The sequence below is a fragment of the Opisthocomus hoazin genome, chromosome 2 (genome assembly GCF_030867145.1).
Source record: "Opisthocomus hoazin isolate bOpiHoa1 chromosome 2, bOpiHoa1.hap1, whole genome shotgun sequence".
Lineage (NCBI taxonomy): Eukaryota > Metazoa > Chordata > Aves > Opisthocomiformes > Opisthocomidae > Opisthocomus > Opisthocomus hoazin.
Genome location: NC_134415.1, coordinates 72,679,502 through 72,704,738, shown reverse-complemented (window position 1 = coordinate 72,704,738; position 25,237 = coordinate 72,679,502). Strand labels below are relative to the sequence as shown.

Genomic DNA, 25,237 nt, shown 5'->3' with positions numbered 1-25,237 from the left:
TTGTAGTGCCAGATATGTTTGAGGCCTTTTTAAGTCAAGTGCTGCGTATGCATAACCAGGTAGTAAAGTACAGCTCATGGGTGTGTTACAACATTAAAAGTAAGTGACAAGGCTGTTGAACATGGGTGCTTGTCAGTTAGTATCCAAAATTTTATTTAGACACCTGGATCAGCGGCATACATTTTCAGAAACATTGACTTTTTACAATGTTTTTTGTCAATACTGAATACCTGTAAGAAGTAGTCAGGTTAAATATTGATGTAGAGTCCAAAATTTAGTGTCAAAATGTGAAAGTTATGTCCAGCACATAAAATTTAAAATCAGCTTTTAAAAAAAGCCATAAGAGGCAACATGAATGATTGTGGGAAAAAACCCAAACCCAACAGAATTCTCTTCAGAATTTTATCAGGCTTATTGTTTATATGTTGTGTTTATCCTGAATTATTTTGTATTTTTTTTAATATATCTGGTAGATTTGCAGCCGATAGCTATATTCGGATAAATGTAGTACTAGGCGTGTATAAAAACAATTGCTAAGAAGTGAAACATTCAGTTGGAAAGGCACCATAAACCAGATTACGTACACCATTAATAATTGTTTTTTTCACACAAGGATAAATTCCTTTCTGAGATGGAAGAATATTACTGGGTTTGCATGGTCATATTAAGCTTCCTGTCTCCACAGCTGACTGGAAGATGGGCTGAAATAATCAATACAAGACAAGCATATATTTGGTCTTTTTGTCTTTCTGCCTTTTGAATGTAACTCTTGATAAATCATGGTAGGGGTATAGCTGTCTGGAGAAGCCCCTGCGAGGTGAAGTGGGATGTGAATTGGTAGCGCTTGACGTCCATCGGTGCGCACACCCCTGCCTGCCCCGTGGGGAGCCAGAGGCAGCGTCCGGCTGTTAGGAGCTGACATCCTACCTTGCCTTCTTTGCTGCTTCTGTGCCAGTCAGTTAAAAAGGGCTGGGCAGTGCCATTCCCGATGTTTAATTGTCCGGGCACTTTCTGGCACGGCACTGGCCGGTGTCAGCTGGTCCTCTCTTAGGCGTTGCCCAGGAACAATTTGGGAATGGCATGGACCAGTGAGCAATGTGGATGAGGTGAGCTTGTTCTGGAGATCAAAGGAGTTTAACCATACGGATGTGAACCGTGCCATGGCACTTGCTCCTGGTCCCAAAGGATGAATCCTGACCCATCTCACTTGCTAGTCTTGCTGTAAGCTGTCTGCATAGCCATACCGAAGAGCAGGCATTTCCTCCCAGTGGGAGGTCTGCAGGTCCCTGGTATATGTGAGAGAAGGCTGTCTGAATCCGGAGGTGCTCTGTTTCTAGTGCTCATCAGTCACACATTCCAGGTCTCTGAGGAGAAACAATAAGGTTAAATATAAACATAAATACAAGTATTCCTATACATATACATTTATATGAATGTAAAACATATCTGAAAATAAATCAGTCTACCAAAACACTGATGGAAAATATCAAGTAGTCCATCAACTATTCCCTCGTGGTTGTCACAGAAATTATTGTACTGTTATTATTTACTTCATATATTGTCAAGTATGGATGGTGGTTACTAGTACCACCATATCAAGGAAGAAAATCTTTTGGATGAGGTTTTCATTACCCTGCACTGTTGATTTTATTTATAGAACTCTTGGCTGGATGTTGAAAGTCAATGCATATTCCTTAATGTATACAGTGACTATTAATTTTGTTTATTATTTATGGTCTTAATTTATTAATTTAATTCAATTCACAGGATTAGGGAAAGTAAATGTCAAGAGATAAGCAGTCTATATGTCTAGTCTTCAGTCCCATGTAGTTACCTGACATCAGTTCTTACCCTCCGTAGGCCCCTTGTCCTGCAAACTTTCAAAGTCATTTGTGCTTTAGTCACTTGGTGGGTTTATGAACATAGTACGGCCATGCTTAAGGCAGAGGCGATGTGTGTGCTGGTGGGCATCTCTGTTAGCCCAGCACAGCTAGAATATTGGAACTGTACAATATCCTCTAATAATGATGATGTAATTTGGGCTTTGATGATTTTTGTGATACTGCTTTGTTTTTACCTGCACGTGCACATACAGATATTCCTGCATGGTAATAACCTCAACAGCCTGCATCAGCTAATACACCCTGAGATCCTGCCTTCAGAGTTTGGAGGAATGTTGCCCCCCTACGACATGGGGACATGGGCAAGAACACTGCTTGACCATGAATACGATGATGACAGCGAATGCAATGCAGACTCCTACAACACTCCTGCAAAGGATATAGAAAAGGACCTCTCTCCCAAATCCATGAAAAGGTGGGTTAAAGGTACTGTGGTCTTCTAGTGTTACCATCAGGTTAACATTTGCTTTCCTCCTCTTTTATGAAGCTGCAGATAGTTCTCTCAGTTTATTATTTACGAGGACCATTTTTTTCCTTTCTTAAGATCACTGTTGATTATAAACCATAGTGTTGATTATTACCCATGTGAATTGTGAGCTCAGTACAGCTATTTCTTTCTGTGGTGCTACATAGGTAGTGTATGCAGTACTGTGGAATAAGCTGATATCCCACCCCAGCCTACAGTAAGTATTAGAGAGACTGCTAGTGGGAGTGAGCCTCGGTGCGGAGGGTACACCAGCTGGGTGGTGATGATAGTTCTTACCTTCCTCCATCCCATAGCCCAGTGCCAGGTATCCACCAGCCTGTAGGTGCCAGGACATTTACAGCATCTGAACTGTCAGTTGCAGTGGCTGCACACAACATGAGAAAAAGTAATGAGGAGAACCAGGGCAAAAATCAGTGCCAATCGTCGTGTTCAGGTCTGGTAAACATCCTGGCATTCTGATATTCTTCTTTTTGAGATTATACAGTATAATTGCTTGCTGCATTTTACCGTTCAACATAAAGTATGGGGAGAGGTTAGTTACCTCTCCAGTAACTATGGAAGCAATGAGGTGATTCACTTGGGATGGGTATACCTGGTCCAGCCTTGCCAGAGCACTAGAAGAGAAAAGCGAAAAATTAGAGCTGGGTGATAGAAAACGTTGATCTGAGCAGCAAAAGTCAGAGTGCGATTCATAAGGGGTAGGCCTGGCGATGAATCAGAAGAGAACAAACAGGGCAGAAAACAATATACAAAAAGTCATTAAAATTAAGTCAGAATATACTAAGCTGAGAGTTCAGTTTCAGGAGATGGCATTTAATGCAAAGGGGAGAGTGACTCTGGAAGCAGATCAAACAGGATAAAATATTTTCAGACTCCTCAGCCAGGAAGATTATTTTGGCTGGAAAATGTTGCATCGACTGGGGAGGACAGTGCGGTTTGAAAGGGAGGTATTTTTTGGGAAATAGAGAGGAGACAACAGGAGATTGCCATAGGAATAAAGAAGAAAAAAAGCAGTGAAGTTTAAGGATATTGTGTTCCAAAAAACCTACAGTACATTGAAAGCGGGAGGTAGCAAGAGACTGGATAGCAATGAACTAGGATAAGGAGAAGTTAAAGAAGATTCTGAAGGTATATGATAAAGATCCAGTTAACACAAGTAATGGAGTAAAAGGGACAGCAAAGAGCCAGGGGGAGGGGAAAAGTGAGCAATACATTTATATAAGATTTGCACGTAATACAACAGTTATGAGACAATAGAGAAGCTGTCTTGGAGAGAACGGTGGAATTTAGACGCTGAAATTCTGAAGTCTTACTGCTGCAAAAAGGAAGTCGTGAGAGTAAATAGCTTAATCCAAGGATGCAACAAAAAAACATGAGAAGGCCTGTGACAAGACCCTTCGGAGCAGACTTTTCCAGACTATCCTGGGCAAACACGTTATTAAATGGAAAAGCAGTGGATTGACCAGATTCTTCATTCTTTTTCGGAAAAATTTTGTTCTCGTTTAACTTGTGCTTGAGAAATCCTTCATGCAGAATTACACTTCAGTGTAAGCTTCAGATTGACATTTTTTCAGTCTGGGTTAGCTGACACAGTAGGAGACATACTGCAGAAAATAAGCATGTGGAGATTTTGTATCTACGTAATATTGAGCTGAAATTTCCTCACCTTCGTCACATTCTTTTTCAGTTAGTGTGCCTGCAGCACCTGCTGGGATCCTCCTTCCCTGCTGTTGGATATAAAAACTACTAAGTAAACTTACTGAGCTAGTACCAGGTGGAAGGGAGTGTTAGTAAGATGGACCGAAAGTCGCAGGACTTCAGTGTATGAAGTACCCAGACTGTGTTAAAACAGAAGTAGAGAACTTAAGGTAAAACAGATAAACCGTATTTGATTAAAAATTAAATTTAACTTGAATTCAGCATCTGATGGATTGTTTCTCTCAGTTTAAAACCACACTTGGTGTGGTATGTTGGTGCAGAAGAAGGTTTTAACATATAAAAACCACGACACTAGGTCAATGAAAAGTGCCCAACTTCTTAGAACAAATTTCACAAGCATCTAGCAGATCTCCAACAATTATCTTGTTTAATTTGGCTTGCCATTTTAAAATTAGTTTATTGCTCTGAAAGAGTATCATTCTTAAACCAAAATCTTGCTGAGATTTCATTCCTGTGTTACTCATTTTTGCCCCTATATGAAGCACTGATGTTCCTCCAGATCTTGAACTTTTGGTGAATTGGATGACTGACACTTGAAAGGAAGGCTGATTGTGGGGAGGGTGGTGGAGATAAGGAGAAATTAATCCCACCTGTAGCACAGGCCGCTGGGAAGAACATGTTCATGTCCCAGGGCACATTGCAGCTGTCTCAGGAGTCAGTCACATTTAGCCTGTGGCTGTGTCCACGTGTGGCTGTCAGGGCTGAGACACCCAGCTGGAGACCTGCATCCTCCTCTCACCTAACCTTTCAGGTCAGGTGTCTGTGTTGTTCAACTTTGCAGAGTATCTGTGTGCAGCTTTGGTTCCTCACCTCTGCTATGGGACTTCATAGTATAACTCGGTCCTACTGTGTTTTGTGAGATTTTTTTCAGTAATGTCTGTAAAGTCGTTTGGGAGGTGTGGATAGAAGGTGCTATAGACTTATACAAATGTTTGTCATTTTGCATACCTTCATTCATGAATTGCCGCTGAATGGAATAAAACATGACAGTAAATGTTGATTTAAATTGAATGAAAATGATTTATCCTTCTTCAAGACAGTTAGGCTCCTGAGCCTGAGCTTACAAGCCATAGATGAGGGCTTGTGCAGTTCCATTTTCACATCTGCCTTGGCATCAGGGAGTGTGGAGGCCGTGGGAATTTGCAGCCCAAACTGCCACAGTGGGAACTTGAGGCCAGGTTTGCAGCCTTTCCGGCTCCCCTTCAGTTCCCCAGTTGAGAACTGGCAACCTGGGCTGCTCAGACATCGGCAGCCTAGGAAAGGGCTCAGTCTGCTATTAGCACTTACATTCAGTTGGGAATCCTTTGAAATTAGTATGCTTCCACAGCGTTTTTATCTTGATGAACTGAATTTTCCAGCAGTACAGCTTCTCACCAGCAAATTTTTCAATCATCTTTGCAATGGCACAGTACCTTATGAAGATTTTAGAAAAGCATTTTTATTTCAGTGATTTAGCTTTCTGCCTGAGGAACTGACCAGCATTCTAGATGAGGGTTATAGTACAGTTTTAATTAAAAATTTTTAATTACGTTTATCACAAGAGAGACCATCAGATTTTTAAAGCTAATTTTCTTGATTTTAACTTTAATAAGAAAATGTGGTAAGTATTATTAGAAAATATCCTTGTGTTTCAAATTTTCACCTAGGCTTGAATTCAGATTTTTTTGTGTGTGTTTTTTGAGGGTTTTCTTTAGATTTTTTTAGAAAGACCAGATTGTCTCCTGTGTCAGCCTCATTCATTGGTTTCAGTGGATGATGCCAGTTTATAATAGTGGGGGATTGACTCCGTATGTTTATCTTAGGAGAGGTCAGAATTCATAAAGGTTTTTCTCTGTGCTGTAGCCCTCCAAATGGGCTAATCTGTAGCAATGCTGCATTCACAGTGTGATTGCACTGATCAAAAATAGATGCCTACATTGCAGAGATGTACACATGCTGTAGCCATCTTAAATCTTTACAGAAAGGAAGAGAAGTAGGCATTTCTAGCATGAGATTCATCTCACTAAAGGAAAAATCTAACAAAGGTTGCTTTTACTGTGCCCCAGAATTGTCTGCTTTTTGACAAGCGGAGACATGGGTGATGTAAGACCCCATCTTAACACTCTGGACTTTGTTTTTAATGGAGCATTTTGATTTTGCTGGAGGTTGGGGTTTTTTTTTTCCTCTCACACATGGCTGTTGCAGGCTTGCAGTATGAGTGTTACGCTTCTGTGCTGAATCAGAGAACCTGGAGAAATTTTACTGTTGTTACTGAATTTGCTCTTACCATCCTTCTCTGCTCTGTTCAGTTGGGCTGATAAGTGAGTTTGACAGATGTGTCCACTGCTCCACAATTCCTGCTGGCCATGGCAAGATTCTGTAGGGTTGGCTTAGGATCTCGCACGGTTGCATTTAATTGTTATTCAGAAAAGGAACAACTTGTGCTTCCAGCTAGCACATGCCACTAATTGCAGCATGCTAGCTAGCTGGGTGTCTGGATTGTACCTCCTTTACCAGCCCAGTGCCGTATAACTTTGTGGTAAAAAGGGTCAGTGCTTAAGTCAGCACAAAAGACAGCTTTGTTTGCCCTCTGTTGTGTGCTGAGGATGCACCCTATTTCACTGTTTCAATGAAGAAATGAGGATCCACTGTATTCCACCTGTTGCTCCTATATCCACAAACCAGCACTGTAATAAAAGCCGTGTAATCACTCCATGAGGGTATTTTCTGACCATTTGCAATGATTAGGTGTTTGGGTAATGCTGTACCATTATTTTTAAGCCCTGGCAGAAATTAAAATAAACAAAAGAAAGCTGAGGTTTACCCTCATTTGTCTTGATCTAGAACTGTCAAATAAACATGTTATCACTCTGCAGGTCTCAGTCGGTTGTGGATCCTGGGGTGCTGAAACGCATGGATAAGAATGAGGAAGAAAACATGCAGCCTTTGCTTTCACTTGACTAACAGTTCCCGAGCATCGGACGTGAACTGAGGTGGAAGGCACTGCCTCTCAGCAGCAAGCAAACCATTGGGAAAGATGTACCGGCTGGAATCCTATTTACTCGTGTTAATGTAGCATAAGGGCAACAGGCAGCAGGTTTTACTATTCTGCCTGAATTCTGGATGCCCTAGGGTGAAACAGAAGAGGAGAAAAAAGACAAATAAAATGAAATAAAAAATAAAGAGGAATCAATAATTTATTCTGTAAGTGCCAACTTGTTTGTAAATACAATATAATCCTCCAATTTGACTTTGTAAGTTATGGTAAACAACTGCTATGGAAATGAATGACAAATATGACAGTGAAGTGCACCATAAAAAAGAGAAGAAAATGTGTGCGCGCACATGCACGCACACATATACACGCAGAGAAACATATACTGGACAAGGAAAAATATCAAAGCCAATTAAATGTTATCCTTCTCATAGGAAGCCATATTGCAGCTAGCGCGTTGACTGCTGTTTTGTTTTCTCTCTGCAATGCTCGTGTAAGATAAAGAAGGAATATAAGGACTTGGAGATGCTGTAATCAGTTGAATATTTCCTAAAAGTAGGAATTGATTTCCCAAATAATGTTGTGGCTTAAGGTTGTGATTTAGGATAAACCATGTAGGATTGTGAAAAAGATAACAGATGAGCTGGAACCAACTCTTTGAGAGCTTTGATGTTTGGCTGTATGGATCTGTGAGGTTTCTTCCTTAACTTTTCATTTACAGTTCGCAAGTAACCTGGCTTGTTACCCTAGTCTGGGTGTTGTAATGCAGGACACTTTGGAGTTTCTTCTCTTGCATTTTGGGTGCACGTCAAGAATTTTTCCAGAACTCTGTTCTTCTTTGGAATGAGAAAATATTCCTCTAAATACAGTGTAATAACTGGTATTTGAAAGTAAAGCCTGGCACCAGAGGTTAAAAGTTAATCGCTGAATCCTGTGCACGGGGAGACTGGATACATATATATATTTTTACCAATCTCTGACAAGCGTACAAGGTGACACTGTTAGATGAGTATATTTAATTGAAGGTTTATACAAGAAATCATACCTATTCAATGTACTTAGATATATTATAGATTGTATATTGAGCCAGTGTCATTAGTAATACAGTAAAACTTTCCATAGAACAACATCATCCCACTCCAAGCAAGGATTAGTATGAATAAGCTGTAGTCAAACATCTCAGCCTATGTATTCAGAACATTTTTGTTTTGATTGTAGTGTAACTGTATATTTGAACATGTGCCATAACAGAGAAATACATTTTACCTCAGAAGGGCAACAGGTTTCGCTAGGGATCGGGTAAATCAGCTGAAATACATGGGCTGGCTGTATCATCGTTGTGTGCTGGCTGATGTGTGTGCAGCCTGTTGTATGCTGAGGCAAGAATGTCATTTCTTATTAGGACTTAACTCTGCAATCAGAGTGAGAAGACACAGGGTGCCCACCAAGACATCTGAATAGTTAGAGGTATTTTAAGAGCATGTCGGGGCAATGCAGGGATTAGTTAAGAACACAGTGGCCACAGTGGAGGCGATAGCTCACAGCAACCCCACCTCCCAAGTGCCAGAGTTCAGAGAGTTTCTTCCATCACCTCAGTCATTACTGAAGTTTCAAAGTCACCATTTGTAGGTCACCTCTCCTCGCCCAGGATGATTGCAGCTGTAAGATTTTGTAGGCTGGGATGAGTTAAGAGAGCGGAGAGTGAAATCTTGGAAGCGTGTCGTCTCAGAGTTTAGCTGTAACTCCTGTGGTGGCAGCTTTGGTGTTTCTCAGGGCTGAGACAACCCTGTCTCTTCCAGCATCACCCTCGATTAGCCTGGGTAGCACACAGATAAAGCTTTCCTACTTCACCGTTCATTAGCAGCACTGATAAATAGTGTATGCCCCAACATGCGATCGCATTGCAGGAACTTGTCTGAACAAGTCATTGCCTTTCCACTCTCCTAATTCTGTTTTCATGATATGTGTTATGAAATGCAAAGAGAACAGATGTGGAGCCTGAACGTCTTTTCAGTCTGTCCTGCAAGTTTTCAGTAGTAGGAACTGTTGTAATACTACTTCTATGACTTCTGTGAGAGACTTGAAAGATTGCTGAATTTTTATTTACTATTTTATTTGGTCCTATTTTTGACATACCTTGTAACATCATGTTGGATAGGAGAGAAGTGTCTCTAGGCTTTGCATAAGTGCCATATTTGAATGTAAGTTATATATGCCCAAACTTATGGTTAGTAGAATAGTAGATTACCATTGATCTGATTTTTAAATCCTTTTCAGATAAAACTCTAACATCAATAGAAATTTTTTCCTTATAAGGGCTTCAGGAGTTATTCAGTATTCCATATGTATGGAAACTGTGACACAATGGTGATCAAAATCTTCATGGATGCTTTTGGATACATGGGCCAAACCTTGGTGTAAACAGCACAATGCTTATTTTGGAGTGTCTGGTCAGAAAATGCAAAAGCCTCTTACATCCCCACAAATCATCTTTGTAGGAACATGTATCTGCTTAACTGTATGAAGCTTAAAATTTGTTTTGAAGCTTAGAAATTTTTTTTTGTTTGCAAATCCTTTATTTATGCACTTAGCTGTAATTTATGTAATGTTTTCTGATGCCTGATTTCAGCTTCAAGTTAATGAATATTAACATATTCTTTCCAGAAAGTAAAAGTAAGATATATTATAATTTTGTGTAACTGGGACTGTATCTTTCATGAAGAACAAAACTACTTTTTCAATAAGATCCTCACTGTTTAAGAGTTGGGCTACAGGTCTTCTTGGCTGCAGCTTTTATTTTGCTGAAGCAAATTCCGACAGTGGTAACTGCAGTTGTGACATTGCATAAGAATATAAAAATGAGTAAGAAAAATAATTGTCCTTTACATGCTCTTGGTATTCTTTGAAGGCATTTCTCTTTTACACATCAGGGTACATAAAGGGTTTCCACCTTTCCCTTCCTTCTTGTAGAAAGTCTTTATAGGTAGGTGAATTTTTAATAGATTAAATTTGGACTGAAACCTTTTTCCAATCTTTATTATCATAGGAATTGATGTCTAATTTTTATAGCAGAATTGAAGTGCTAAAAATAGAATTCAGATGCTTGGGGGGAATTCGTCTCAATTTTTACCTTTGTTGTATATTGGGTAGAATAAACCTTGTAATTCTGCATGCCAATGTGCATATAAAAAAAAAAAAAATCCTGCAATGTGAGGAACTTAGTGGACAAACTGGATACACCTGTCCAAGCAAATAAGTAAAAAAAAGTGGCGGGGGGAAGTGTAAAAGTTGATAATTTCAGGCCTTTGGCAAGCTCTAGAAATATGCCCTTACCTGATTTCTCTTCCATGAAACAAATGTTTAAAAATACATGGAAAAGTTATGGAAACTTCTGTAGCCAAAACCTTCCCCCTGTAATCAGAGGTGTCAGTAGTCTCTTGACCTTATAAAGACAGGTAATCAGTCCCACTAAGCTCCAACAAATACAAAGGCTCACAGTAGTTATTACTTGTATAATAGCTTTAAGATGTCTTTACAGGAATGTATATTTACTGTATAGCATATTTAAAAAGAAGTTTTGCACTCTGCAAACATGCTATGCCTAGTCACAGAAGATATTTGTAGAGACATACATAAACTAAACACAGGATTAAAGAACTCAGCAGTAGAAGGGACCTCAAGAGCTCATTGATATGTGGACCAGACGATTCACTTTAATGTCTCCCTTAAAGAATTGTTTTAGCTCGGTACCTTGCATGGAATGTTCTTTGTTTAATTTAGTCACAGTCACAGCAAAGCCTAAGCACATTACCCAGCAAAATTGTAACCTGACAGTATTTTGTTCATGCCTTTTATTATTTACTTGTTCTCTTTGGGAAAATAAGAACTTTGCCAAGCATCATAAGAGCTAATATTTAGAATTGCCTGGGAAATACTTTGCAATAAGCTTTGGTCATGTCCCTGTTATTGTATTGTTTCTGTTATTGTCAGTACATGTGTTTGTCAAGATTTTTGAAAAAGTCAAGTTTGGAAGAGCACGGAAGAGAGAAAAATTCAAAATCAGGCTTCAGGATTTTGTTCAGAAAATTAAAATAGGATTGGGGTGGGGGTTGCTGAGTTTGGATTTGATAATTTTTATTTGCCTATGGGGAATGTCCTGCTGAGCTATCAACAGCATTGGGTACCGGGACAAATTTGGAAGAGAAATATCAGTGTGAAAGGCAAGAGCAAAGTTCTCAAAGGATTGTAGTGAAATATCAATCCTGTGGCTGGCTGTATCATGTCCTTCTAAAGAAAGGCATTTTGCGAGTAGCTTAGGAGCATGTGTTTGTGGTGCGGAGAATAGTACTTTTGTCCATGAAGTTCAAAGCACACTATGATCAAGAAAATAATAGTTATCCCATCTCTCAGGTAGCAAAACAGAAACACAGCCAGTTAGAGACATTAAAATCTCAGTGGAAAACATTCACTTTGTGTTTATATACAGCAAAAATGACACTTTGATCACTCAGTCTGGTTTGAACTGCAGGAGAGAATGTGCCCCGATTTTGTGTGAGAATGTCTGGTTGTCGGTTCAGTCATGCCTAGTTTCTTTAGAAACCTACCTGAATGTTTTACCATGAGACCTTTACAAACCAGGGGTGATCTGCTTTCCTGTGGAGTTAAACCTCAACGTACATTTTACTATTTCTGCTGAGGAAATGGTAGAAAGAGATTATGTCCCCCAGATAAAATGCCTTTCTTCCCTGTATAATTGATGGCAAAAAAGGGTCATTTACTTTTGAAGACCCTCAAAAGGAAATCTTAGTGGCCCAGTAAAAAAGTATGAACTTGATCAGGGAGGATCTCCTTCTGAGGACCTGGAAAGATACTTACTTCCCATTAACTATACAAGGAACATATTGGCATTTTATTTAGAGGCATGCTTAAGTGACCACAAATGAAAATGCAAGCTGGGTAGATAGGACCCCACATCCTGTATTGCCTTGTAACCTTGAATGATCCCGTGTCAAGGGTCTATGTTTAGCACGTTGACTTGGACATACCCTTCAGTCTGCCTTTCAGCTTTCAGTTGTGTGGGAATTTTTTCCTATCAGCTTTTGGGATCTTAATTTGTTCCCTTCATATGGGTCTGTTGCCACAAAATGGCATTGACCCCTGTTGGATTGCACAATTTTCAAAGTGATTTTGTTATTAAAAAATAACAACTTGTGGTATGCTGGGCAGTGGTGAAGACGAAACATAGGTCACAAGCTCCCACTGCTTTGTCCCTCATTCTCCAGTGTTTTGTGTGTCAGCTGCTTTGATTGATAACAGAGGTCAAACTCGCATGATAGAAGTTCAAAAAGAGAAAAAAGAGAAGTTTCTGCAGTGAGTTCAAAATCTGTGTGTGAGTTGATGGTATCGCTGTGGAGTCCAAATGGAGGGGAAGCACTGCACACTGGCAAAATGGAGAGACCTCCAAGGGAAGTTTTGATGCTTCCTCATGGCAGACGTTTTTGTTAAAACATGGCCAAAGTATTTTGTCTGTGGGGACCCTGGTCAGACAGCTCTGTTGTTTCTGAATCAGTCTGTTATAACAAGTCCACTCTAATAAAGGTGTGACAAAGATTCCTTTTGCTGTTAGCAGAGAATTCACTTACAGAGAACTGGCATATCTGTCAATTTGCAGCAGACAAATGGCGGGGGTTAATTAGGATTTGTATTTGATATGGAAATGCTGTAATTCCTTAAAGAGGCTGATGCATCATTGGCAACACACAGCAGTGCCTAAAGGCAGGCATCTCAGATCAGGTCCCTTGGTTAATAAAAATTTAAGGGGAGAAAAAACCAAGGGAAAAGATAATAGAAGATGATAAAACACAATAATTAAAATAAAAAACAGAAGCAAGCCTGCAGTGGAAAGCCATATGAATGGCAAAAATTGTGTGAGTGGACTTGTACAGACACTTCCAAGAAGTGAATCCGTAGCCTGTCATGTGTCCCCCATCTACATTATGAGCAGAGTTCCCATTTTTCACATGGTCTACCTTCTATGGCCATGGTGGAGTTTCCAAAATCTTTAGAAGACCCTTGAGTTATGATGTGAAATTGTAGGTGCAGTAGCTGAGCTTGTGAACATGGTTTAATGGATCAGTGCATACCACCAGATCCTCATCTGGAGATGGGCCCTGGGCTGACTCGTATGTGGTTACCCGAAGGAATATGTGAAATGTTGTGTCCTGCCTGGCTGAAGAAGTCATTCAGGGAGAGAAGGACAGGAGCTGCACGCCTGTAAGGACAGGTGGGAGGCCTATGGAGAAAACAGCAACGGGGAGTTGGAGTGAACTGATCAATCATTTCAATGTAATGGTGAGGGAGGCTTTCACTCGCTCTGTAGTATGAGAGGACTCACAACCCCCACTGCACATCTGTCATCAGAAAGGAGAGAGAACGTCTTGCCCTCTTTCCAACACAAACTTGGTTTCGATATATTTAAACCTGATGTATATGCCAGGCCTGAACTGCCTCTGCCGCTGCTGTTTCCACGACGACTCTGGGGGTGTGGGTATCGCGTAGCCGCAGGAGCTGGAAAGCTAGCGTTCACCAGCCCGTCCATAGGAAGAGAAGGGAGGGATGTGTTCTGCAGTTCCCTGCTGCAGAGGTAATTTCGTGGGAGAATTCAGCGCTTGCTTGGATTAAAACCTGTCGTGCCCTGACATCAATGTCGGCGCCTGCTCTGTGTAGAAGGCCCTGAGTGTAAGTGGTGTGGGAATCCACCCTGCGCACCTCGGTCTCTTGTGCTGATTATGCAGCCTCCGAGCTGCAGCTGGTGATCTGTGTCCTGTGTCTTCAGACAGTTCTGCTGGTGATGTTAATCGTAGCCATTAGTCACTCAAGAGTGGAGATGATTTAAAGGAAACTGACAACTTTAAGCGCTACACTTAATGTCTGAAAATATTAAACTGTTGATTGTTACAAGTAATGCCCAAGATTATGATAACTTAAAGAGTGTCAGCATTTGGTTGCATTGTATCCTTGATGGCAATTACTATATAATCACTTTCCCTTAAATATGGTTTTCCCTGAGGTTCATGTGCATCCTTCACACATCAGTGGCAGAAGGAATTAAATAGTAGAAAAAGTGATTCTAAACTATGAATATATTCAGAGGGGCACATACAGAATTCCTGACACTATTTAAAAAAAAAAATGGTTTGCTGTTAACTAGTGTTACACTTGTCAATAATGTCTCTTTTAAATCGTTTGGCTCTCTAGCTCTTTCACCCCCTGGACTGTTGTGTGAAATGTGTCCTACAAACCTTTCCCAGCTCTGCAGCCTTTTTTCTCCTAGCCCCTTGCATTCAACAACATCCTACCTTCTGTACGTACTTTATTCTATGAATAAGTGGAGAAAACTGTAAAAAAATCCAACAGCCTGATAATCTGCAGACTAGAACTTGAGGACCGCTATTTTAAATATTTCCCTTGTACAAATCTCTGGTAACAGGGAGAAATGGAAAATGGGATCAACAGCTGACCTCATCATAGAGGAATACAAAAAAGACTGTGGCTAGGAGTCCACACAGGTGTAGACAGGCAGTAATCTGAGACAGCTCTTGTGATTTAAAATGTTACCTTCCCCTGACTGTTAATTATCACTGTTCAGGTAGGGACTACTGACCCAACATTTAAGCAACAGCAGATTATGGAAGTACTCCTGTCCCAGTGAAAGTTGTGCGCAACTCACGCTGACTCTGTTGATTCTGCACTCGCGCAAATGTGAAAACACATAATCTATTAACACTCTGTCAAGAGACTAATGATCAACAGCTACTCGTGGTGATGTCTAAAATTGCTAGATTGGCTAACTGTGCCTTAAGGCTCTCATGATGTGTAGTACTTGTGTAGCACAGAATATATTTTTTTTGCATGCAACAATCTACTTTGGAGCCTTACGGAAAATACTACAGCACCATATCAAAAATTCAAAAATTAAATTACAGGAGTAATTTGCAAACAGTGCTTGTATCCTCAGGATAAAATAAGTTCGTTTGTTTTTTTCTCAGTTTAGTACTGTTAGGACTCAGGGGGTCAGAGATTTGTAAAGCCAGGACAAGTCTATCAAATGTTCTCTCTATATATAGTTTCAATAACTATTCTCTTTTCACAACTTGCTGTCAGTTTGAATTTTGTTCTTGGACCTAGTAAGATGCTTACTTTTGGTCTGTTGTGTTCCAGCCTAGAATCTGAAGATTAAGCAACTTTGTGAACCTTGTCACTCTTTATATTGTGTATTTAAATATCATCAGTTCTCTGTGGTCAATGGGCTGCTTTGGAGAGTACTACTACTTGAAATCATTGTTACTGAGGAAGAATGACATTCTGTTAAATAAAATATGACCAAATGAAAATTAAAATACATATATATTTTTGTCTTTATACATGGGACTGTTTGTCTGGCTTACTTGTGCTAAAATTTATATGGAGGACATCCTTTAATTGGATGAACTGGACTTGATTTTTATCAAGATTCTGACAGAAAAATGAGAAATAACTGAGGGGTGTATCAGCATGTAAGCTTTTTTCTGGTAACAGTGAACATCTCTTTCTGCCCAACAGTGAGTTTTAGAGAGCTAACATACTCCACATTTGCAATACTGTTGTGAGCTCTCACTTCTTGGAAGTCTGCAGCTTGTGAATGCCCTCACAGATGAAGATCATGCAGAGATGCAGCACAAGAAAAGCTCATTTTCCCCTCAAAGATGTTTCCTACTCTCCTGCCTCTCAACTTCTGTACTGTGTTCCCTAGAATCATCTCATGTTTATTGACTTCTCTTTTGATGCCACATCAGGGAGAAGTAATATTAGCTCCTCATGGAGATGTCCCTTTCTTCAGGGAAATATTGCTGTTCTCAGGAGAGAGTAACCAGGGTAGGACAGAACAGGCTGTGTGACATTGAAGCAGTGCCTGCAGAATGACCATGCTTCATTCTAGATTTTATTTTTCTTGGGAGGGAGACACCCAATAAATGATAGTCGTGTGTTTATGTGCTTCTCCAGTGTCCTTTCTGTAATATTCCTTACTTTAGGCACAAGGACACTTACTCATATTTTCAGTACATTTTCCATATCTGAATTTTGGTTTACTCAGATTAAAAAAGAAAAAATAAGATGCAATAGTTTTCTGTTCCACCCATAATCTCAGTGTTGTATTCAGATGCGTTCCTTATGCCAATTCTGCAAGGTATAACTTCCCAAGATCAAGTACAGATTTCCCAATTACCGTGTTGAAAAAATATTGACGGTTTCTCATCTACGTGGGAATGTAGCGATTGTGCTCCTAGGTGCTGCACTGTTGTGTACAGTGTGTAAGCCACTGCTGCACAGGGGTGCATGCCATCATTACAGCTGTAACAAGATAGATGTCAATAGAGCTCTGCTCCCTTTCAAATCCCTTGCTCACATCCCTCTTTCTGAGCAGAATTAAAGTCCCTGTAAGCTGGTGTGCTTTGCTGCAATACTTCACAACAGTGCTTTGGGTTACAACCACTGTCCATTTGTATGCTGCTAGGCTGCTTTCCCCGGAAAACAGTGTGATCGCAGTGTGTGTGTGTGTGTGCACGCGTGTGGGTGTACGTGTCTGCTTGCCTCCCTCCGCCTCCCAGTTTGGAGCCCTTTCAGTTATCTTTGGGCAAAAGACAGAAGCCTCGAAGCTTGCAGCTGTGTTGACATGTGACAGCATGGTGTGACATGCCCAGGTTGCCTGACCCTGGTGTGGGAGCTGGCTAGAGCATCCTGCAGCTCACGTGTGGCGCCAGCACCTTCAGTTCTGACCAGAGGAGACCAGGCTGTGGGCTGGAGGATGGGGGAGCGAGTACCAGATTTGCCTTTGGTTTGAGGGAACCAGAATGCAATGGGGAGCCACGCTAGGGCTACACAGACAGTTCAGATGTGCAGTACCATAAAAGTAGGTACACAGGCAGTGGAGAGCAATGCTTTTCGCTGCCTGATGGTGAGCAGAGTGAGCCCTTGCTGTCAGGTGCCGGTGTTTTGTTATGGGCAGGAGGTCATACAAGACCTCCAGCCAAAAGGAGGGTGTCAGTGCAACTCCCACCGGTGTGGAGGCATGGTCAGTGGGATTGGCAGGAGTATGGGAGACTTGTCTGGGGAATTAATTACCCGTCATGTTGCCACAACTTTGGTACAGCCTACAATAGCACTGTAATGGTGTAGGATGCAGGAATGGATAGTGAAACTGGGAGTGGTGCTATTAATTTCGATAGTATCGGTGGTGTTTACACAACTCAGTAAGTGTCTATTGAATATGATATAAACATAGTAAGTGTTCACAGAGCTGAAAGTTCCCCATGACAGTAGAAAATAAAAAGTATTTTGTCTCATTGCCTGCATGCATCTTGACAGTGCTGGTTTAATTCTCATGAGCTGAGTAGTGGGGAAAACCAGCACTTGGCCTTCTAGACATGTACAGATGGTTGTCTGGTCAAAGGCCCTTGCAGTACCTGAACCCTGACTGACAGTGTCCCTTCCCCTCTGGATGGATTACCAGGCTGTCAAGCAATCTTTCTTCCCTTCATCCATCAACTTAACTGTCTGAAAACTCTGGAGATTAGCAGCTGAGAAGTGCATATGTAGCAAAAATATGTCACGCTGCTCAAAATGGAGATAATGTACTTTTTTTACACTATCGTTCTCATCTATTCAGAGCTATAATTTTTTAACTTCTATCTTTTGTGACATATTTATAGCCTTGCCTCTTCCCAAATTTACAGCAACAAAAATTAATGAAAAAATATTAATGAAATATCATTATTTAAATTTTATTTCCAGCAGTGGTAATGCTAGAGGAAACAGTTAATCATATTGTTTGATGATAATATATTTCATTTCAATCTCTGGAAATAAATATATCTTTTTTTTTAACAGAGATGTAATGCTGATCTGAATGAGTGAGAAAAAAAATCAATTTTTCTTGTAGTTTGTGGTATGAACTGAAAATTTATAAAATTTGAATATGAAATACGAAGCTTGTAATTTCTAAATCAACATGAGAGTGGAAAATGACAACATAGAAGTTTTACAGTCCTTTCTCTTTTTTTAATGCATATAAACTTTTACAGTTCAGACCAAGCTTCCAAACACCAGCAAGAAAATACCCTGAAATCTTAAAGTGCTCAGAATAAAGTATGAGGTACAACTCTGCATCATACTATCAACTGTAAATTTTTTTACTATTAAGGCTTTACATTATTATTATTAGACCCTTTTAATGCACATATACCAAAGACCTCAAGGAGAAATAAAGCATCTTGTTTGCAGAAATAAAAAAAAAAGAAAAACAAACAGAAAAGAAGCATGGAACTGGCATACCACAGCTTATACTGATCTGTCTTGATTTAATTCTTCTTACATGTGACTTTCTTTTCTTCTTTAAAAAAAACTGTACCCACAGATCTCAGCCCATGTGATGCGTCAAGGTGATGCACCCCTGTACAAGCCTGCTGAACCATAATAGCTTCTTACATTATTATGGTATCATTAAAAATATTTGACACATAGTGTAGTTTGAAAATCGTTTTAGACTAACTTTGATCATGAAATAAAGATGCCACACTGAAGAGAGTGTTGGGAAAAACCCTGGCAAAGATACCTGTCAGGTACATAGTCTCTTCAAGAGGTATCCTTTGCAGTCACTTTAGGGTATGACAGTCTTCAAGCTCCAGAGTTAAAGAAAGGGGAAAAAGAATATATCTGCTAGTCATACATGTACGTCAGCTGAATTAGGAAGAGACCATACTATGGAAAAGTGGGTTTAGGCTACTGTTAATTCCGCATTATGAGAAAGCTGCCTCGTTATAAGGCTTTAGTAAAACGTAGAGGCAACTGCAGTGCAGCGTGGATTAAGATTCAGGCATTAACTGAGATTGACCTCGAGTCATAATTCCTGTGAGTAACATCCTCTGCTCCTTGTTGGTTTTGTGGAGGAACTTATGGAGGTTTTCAGGGAAAGTGGGAATGTGACCTACTAAACACTGCTTTTCCCTTCTTTATGTTTCTAAAGCTCATTGCCTTTAAATTTCTCTGCTAATGTCCCTGCATTATGAAAGGAAGCAGGTGGATCTGCTACATAAGAATTTCTTTAGTCTTCATTTATTACCAGTTCCCTGTCTTCTAATTTTATTGAAGCTGCGGTGGGTTTGGTGTTAGGGGTCTCTTAGGGAGAGTGGGGAGATGAGTCCATTTTTCCATTTCAAGGTAATTCATCAAATGATGTTTCCATAACCCTGCAGCTGCAGACATTTATTTTTGACTGTTTAATCTCCCCCAGTTTATTACTGAAAGATCAGCTGTTTGTAATGATTGAATATAAGCATCTCGGAAATGCATAATGATGCCAATTTTCTGCCTAGTTTCCCTTTCCTAGAAGCACCTTATCAGTGCAATATAAAGCCCAAGATGACAGCAATTTACACCTCTACAGAGACAACAAAATGCAAATAGGGTGGTTTAACTGGAGTATTTTCCCCTGGAAACAATTAGTTTTACCTTCTCGTTGTTTTCCTTTGTGCAAAAAAGATATGCACTAATAAGATGACTGCTATTTTGTTTTCATTTGTTTATTTATTTATTTATTTATCTCAAATAAGAATTTATCTATTACAAATGCCTATCAGGGACAGTGGTGTATTTGTTGGTTGCCACATAATGAAGAGGCACCTGCCTGCTGCCTTTCACCACTGCTTGTTTGCAGAACGACATTTGTGGGTTGCAGATTGCAGAAGTGAGTTTGTGTTATGGGCTGGAGTCAGTAAATAATGAAGGGCCGTAGAGACCACATACGGCACAGCTCCTTGGTTTGGATGTGAGATACACAAACCTCTTCTTTACAAATGGCACTTTATGTGGGTTTTAGTTTCTGTGAGTTTTTTTGTCGCGTAGCCCCACTGAACAAAATTACTGCACCCTAGGGAAAAAATTATTGGTACCGTAAGAGAATAATTTTGGGAAGGCAGAGAACAAAACTGTCAGCTTTTCTGAGCTGGAAGAGTTTTCCAAAGGGACTTTTTATTTTGTGAGGAAAACTGCCAGAGGCTTGTAGCGTTACTGCTATTGATTTTAACGTTCCAGTTTGCAGTCTTTAAATGCAAGAGAATTTTATTAAAAGGATTTGTCTTCAATTTTCCTTCTCAAAGTGGCTTTGATTTTAAAAAGGATTTTGTGAGAGTGTATAACATATAACTAAAATGGTTAATTTTTTTTTTTTTTTGAATCAAAGCCACTGTTCTGATTTTTAAAGTGATATTATGAGTCTGAATCATGAACATTACATTTTTGACGGAGGTTTCAGGTTGTGTTTTGTTCTCAGTTCATTTTAGCTTCTGAGTCAGAGCAAACTAATATGCCAAACTACCACAATTTCTCACAGAAGAGAATTTCTTAGATTGAAGTTGCTCTGTTGATTGCCTTCTATCAAAATAAGTCATAGATAGCAAACGTATATTGGTTCCTTTCACTGATTCACTCAAATAAGATTAAAGAGAATAAGGCAGCACTATAAGTTACTTACTTGCTGATTTACGGAACTAGAAAAATAATCAGATCATTAACTCCCATCTTAAAATGTAAGAACAGTCTTCTGAAAATTTTAGTTAATGCTTGCACCTGCTCTATAAATTTAAGCAACTCATCCCTCAACTTTATTACCTCCATGACATCCACAGCTAGTGAGGTCCAGATGATTTATGTCACTCTATTTGGATTCCTTACTGTAGCCCAGCATCAGAGATCGTCAGAAACTGCCTGCATCTGCCTGATGAGGCAGGCAGGGTGAGAGGGGACTGTTTTAAGTCTTTGGATTTTTTCCATCATGAAGCTTTACTTTCCCTATTCTCCTGAGGGAGACTGGTCAGAATTTCTCCAAGAAGCTCTTTGCTACTGAAGATTTTGGATATAGTGAAGTTTAAATACATTTATTTTGATGCAATGTTAGTTTAAAATATGACATAAAATATTTCTGCTTCAGTTTGCATATTTTATTTTGTTAATACTTTTGGGATATTTACACTTCATTATAATTCGAGACAAATATAATTTCAAAATCCATAAACTGGTCTGAGGAACAAAATTATCTTTTTCATTTTTTGTTTGCATCAGCTTCTCCAGTTTGCTGTAGGTGACTTTCAGAAAGGTCATGATGTAATTAGTATATGCCTCTAGCCCTTCAGAAGCATATTCATCCATTCAAAGTTTTACTTTTTTTTTTCTTCCTCTTCATCTACACCAAAATTTCTGCCTCACCCACTCTCACTGGAGGACAGCCAAAGAGATCGTCTTCTGAGGCATACAGCTGGTGGCTTTACATCCTTCCTTTCAAAATCCTACCTTTATCAGACAGACTACGTCAGAAGCACTTTCTAATGTATTAACCACATGTGAAAACAAGCACATTTCTTGATACCACGCCAAGGAACTCATGTACATGAAGGAAGCAAAAATAACCACATCAGAAAGAGAGGGAGTAGATTAGAGAAAGGGGAAAGCGAAGATCCAGACCTGACAGAGAAGGCAAGGAACTAAAGTATTAGGATAAACGTTGCCGTGCTCAAAGTATTATTCCAGTGTGCAAGGGTTCTGCTTCCTCTCTGATCAGCTATGAACTCATAATCAATTTATTTTAGCAGAGAGCACACTGCATGTTATTGTGTTACTTATAAAAAACATTGTATATCCCCCTTGCAGTGTTGTTGGCTGCCATCAGCAGTCAATATAGAAAGTACAGTTCAGAGCTAGCTTGCACAGAAAGCCTATAATAAAACTAAAAATTAATAGAGAGTGATAACAAAGATGATGTAACAGTATCTGCACGTGGAGAGTACATGTGCTAGGACAGTTTAGCCCTGAAAATAGCCAGTGGGCTTTGAGGTATGATGAAAGCCTACAAACTCATGAGTGGCTTGGAGAAACAGAGTAGCCACCTTTTTCTTTGTACAAGAACAAAGAGTCACCACTCAAAATGATCAGACTGCACATTCAAGATAAAGAAGAGAAGGTGAGTCTTCATGCAACCTCTAATTAAAATATTTACATCATTGCCACAGGGCACTGTAGATGCTGAAAGTATATATGACTTCCAAAAACATATTCATAAAAGAATTATTTAGCTAGAGTCATTAAATAAAAAAGAAAATATTGCCACTGGCTCAGGGAGATCTTGAGACACAGGGCTCCAACTATTCCGACAGTTCGTCAGAGCAATATCAGTTCCTGCTTGCAGCATTCTCATATCATTCCTGAACATCGGCTGCTGACCATGTCAGAAACAGGACTAGGTGGGCCGGTAGTCTTGCCCAGTATGACCTTACCTACTTTCACTAAAAATAGCTCTCATGCTGTAGATTTATATAGTGTCCAACTCTGCAATGGATTTGAGATTTACTTGTTATAAGAGCTGTCGTCTCTTGTTCTTCAAAGGCTGTTATGCTATAGGGGCTTGCTGGCTATCATTTAAGACAGCTGTGGGGTATTCATCTCACCCAACTTTAGACATCTCTGTGTGAGGTAATCGCCTGGATCACTGATTTGATTAGTGGAGAAGAGAATTCATGGTTAGGGTCATCTCTTCTAGGAGATGAGCTGTGCGCTGTGGAACCAATCACTCTGTTATGGAAGCCAATTGACTAACCCCTGTGTAGACACCTACACCGCAGTCGTCAGAATTTGGATATGTGGATCCCACTATGTCTGGTGGTGGTCTAACTAGGAAAACTGAATATTTTTTCCCTGTTTATGAAATTAGGAGATTTCTATTAGCAGTGCCATTACCCTTGACTGGCGTCCACACTGAAGACAATGTGAGGGGAGAATTGGTAAGGAAAGAAAGAAAGTAGAGAGCTTTATCCTGGTTCTATTTCCTCCTTCGTGGAGTACATTGTATGAAAAGGGAGTAAATGTGGCTTTTTTTTCGAAAGGAGATTGGTGTATTTTTTAAATCAATAGTGCAAGGGCAAGCCAGCTGGGAGAGCTGCCTGGCATGCAGACCTTAACCAGTTTTGGGCCCATAAAGGTGTTAAAGATAGGCTTTTTTATCCAGAAAGATCCTTTATTTTCTTCTTGAGTGTAACATGTCTGCAGATGATAAATACAACTAGAAAAAATATATTAATTGCTTAATTGTCATGGAGTTCCTCCAAAATCACAGTTTGACAGTTCAAAGGGCTGGGACTGAGAAAAATGCGTTCACTTCACTCCTGACTCTTAGAAGCTGCATTATGGAAATGATTATAATTTGAGTCCAAATGGATGGGATTCTTTTGACCAAATGTCAGCTACATATGAGCTAGCTCTATAAACCTAGTGAATAAAGAGAAACGGTCACTTCTAAGGCACTACTCATCACATCCTAAAGCAGAAATCTTAGCTAGGGGAAACTGTTGGTACGACTGGAGAGGGAGGCGTAATGGGAACCTGAAACCCCGTGCACGCTGCAGTGCAGTGCAGTACAGAGGAGAAGAGAATGTTTCCCTTACAAATTCTTAAACAACAGGAGTAAGCCCTTTCACACCTTTTATTTGTTGGGAAAAGGCAGGTTTCCAAAGGAAAATATTTGCTTAATAAAATACATTTAATCAGGGCCTTCATCTTCAAAGAGGCACCGTTGCACACACATCTGCCCCTCTCCTTCACAGAAGACATGTTGACTTGTGCTACAAGTACTGAAATGTGCTCAGGCTGATCTTTCTGCAGGTAAGTCAGACGGAATGTACTGTGTTATGGCATAAAGCCTTTCCAAGTTGATCTTTGTTGTGGTGAATGTTCAAGTCCTCAGAAGTGTGAGGAATGTAAGCTCACGCTTCCAGAACAACTGACCTACATGGTGATGGATCAACAAAAGACGTGGCAGTGGATCTTAACAAAAAGTGTCTCTTACCCCATTCAGCACACACTGAACATTCACCTTTGGGATGGGTGCATACCATTGTTTGAAATTTTTCTTCTTTCCTTAAAAATAAAAAAACAAAAACGCAAAATATCATAGGATCCTGTGCCATATCTAAGGACTCATTGCCTCTAAATCTGCAGAACAGTTGTGCAGTTAACCAAATCTCTTCCTTGAAAAACGCAGCCTCCATTCAAACAGCAATGGAGGCTCAAAACCTTGCTCCTAGAGGCTTTACTCGCAGGTCTCCCAATGCCTTTTGCTGAGGTGGTTTCACAACCTAGAGATCCAAAGCTGTTTGAAGTGGTGCAGTTCGAACTTACCACATGTTTAAATTCTGAATTACTCCTTATTTTTCATAAAGTACAGGAAATCTTCAGAATGGGCAATGCTTACGTGTTTGGGATTGTGGTTAATGTAGTTTGGTTGGGTGATACCAACAACTGAGACCTCTACTCTGAGCAATGACTTTGTGAGTTTGAGTGCTGGTTGAATATTGACTCATGTGTGGACAGGGAATGGAGACACAGCTCGGATTCTTGGCCCACCAGCCTGCACAAGAAGAATTATTATTTGCTGCTTGCATTGGTCAGCAGAAAATTGTTTTGGTACTCACTTGTTCTGTAATTTAAAAGCGCAACTATCCTTATATGTGCAGACTTTAAAGGAGGCAAAAGAGCAAAAGGGAAATGAGAGAAGAGACGACAGCAAAGCATTTAAAGTATTAGGATACTTATCTCGGTGTGTGAGTTGGAGCTTTACTCTATCTAATGCTGGAAGCTGCTCTCATTTAACGTGTCTGCACACACCCGCCCTTTGCCGTGGGGTGCTGAAAGCAACCAGAGCCACTGCTAGCTGTGCAGTCAGACACAGGAGTCTGGAGATGGACCGAGATGTGTATGGCTCTCCTTTAGAAGAGACAGGCTGCACATCCAGAGGCAAAGCCTTTGTGTTGCTGATGTATCTGAATCTGACTATTTTTCAGTATGACTGAGAGCAGGATCAGAGGTTTTGGGAGCCTGAAAACCAAGTGTGACCAGACAGTATTTGTTGCATTAGGAATCAGGACTTTCTGAGGTCTGAGTTTGTTTCAGAATGGCAGCTTGCTCCTCTAAGCAATCTAAAAAATCCTTCTTTCTGTCTTTTCATGAACTGCCTGAAGCTGTAACACATCAAATAACTCTTACCCTCCCATGCACTGGTGTACTACCTTCTGGCTC

The 25,237-nt window shown here is 40.1% G+C and overlaps 1 protein-coding gene across 1 annotated transcript in view; it reads left to right on the top strand.

Annotated features, from left to right (window-relative positions):
- The window catches only part of CLVS2 (clavesin 2), a 58,875-nt gene extending 43,393 nt beyond the window's left edge, over positions 1-15,482 (top strand). Inside the window, exons 4-5 of the mRNA XM_009931889.2 lie at positions 2,096-2,316; positions 6,963-15,482. Coding sequence (XP_009930191.1) covers positions 2,096-2,316; positions 6,963-7,050 — 309 coding nt within the window. The 3' untranslated portion in view covers positions 7,051-15,482. The remainder of the gene's footprint in view (positions 1-2,095; positions 2,317-6,962) is intronic.
- Positions 15,483-25,237: the final 9,755 nt, after the last annotated feature.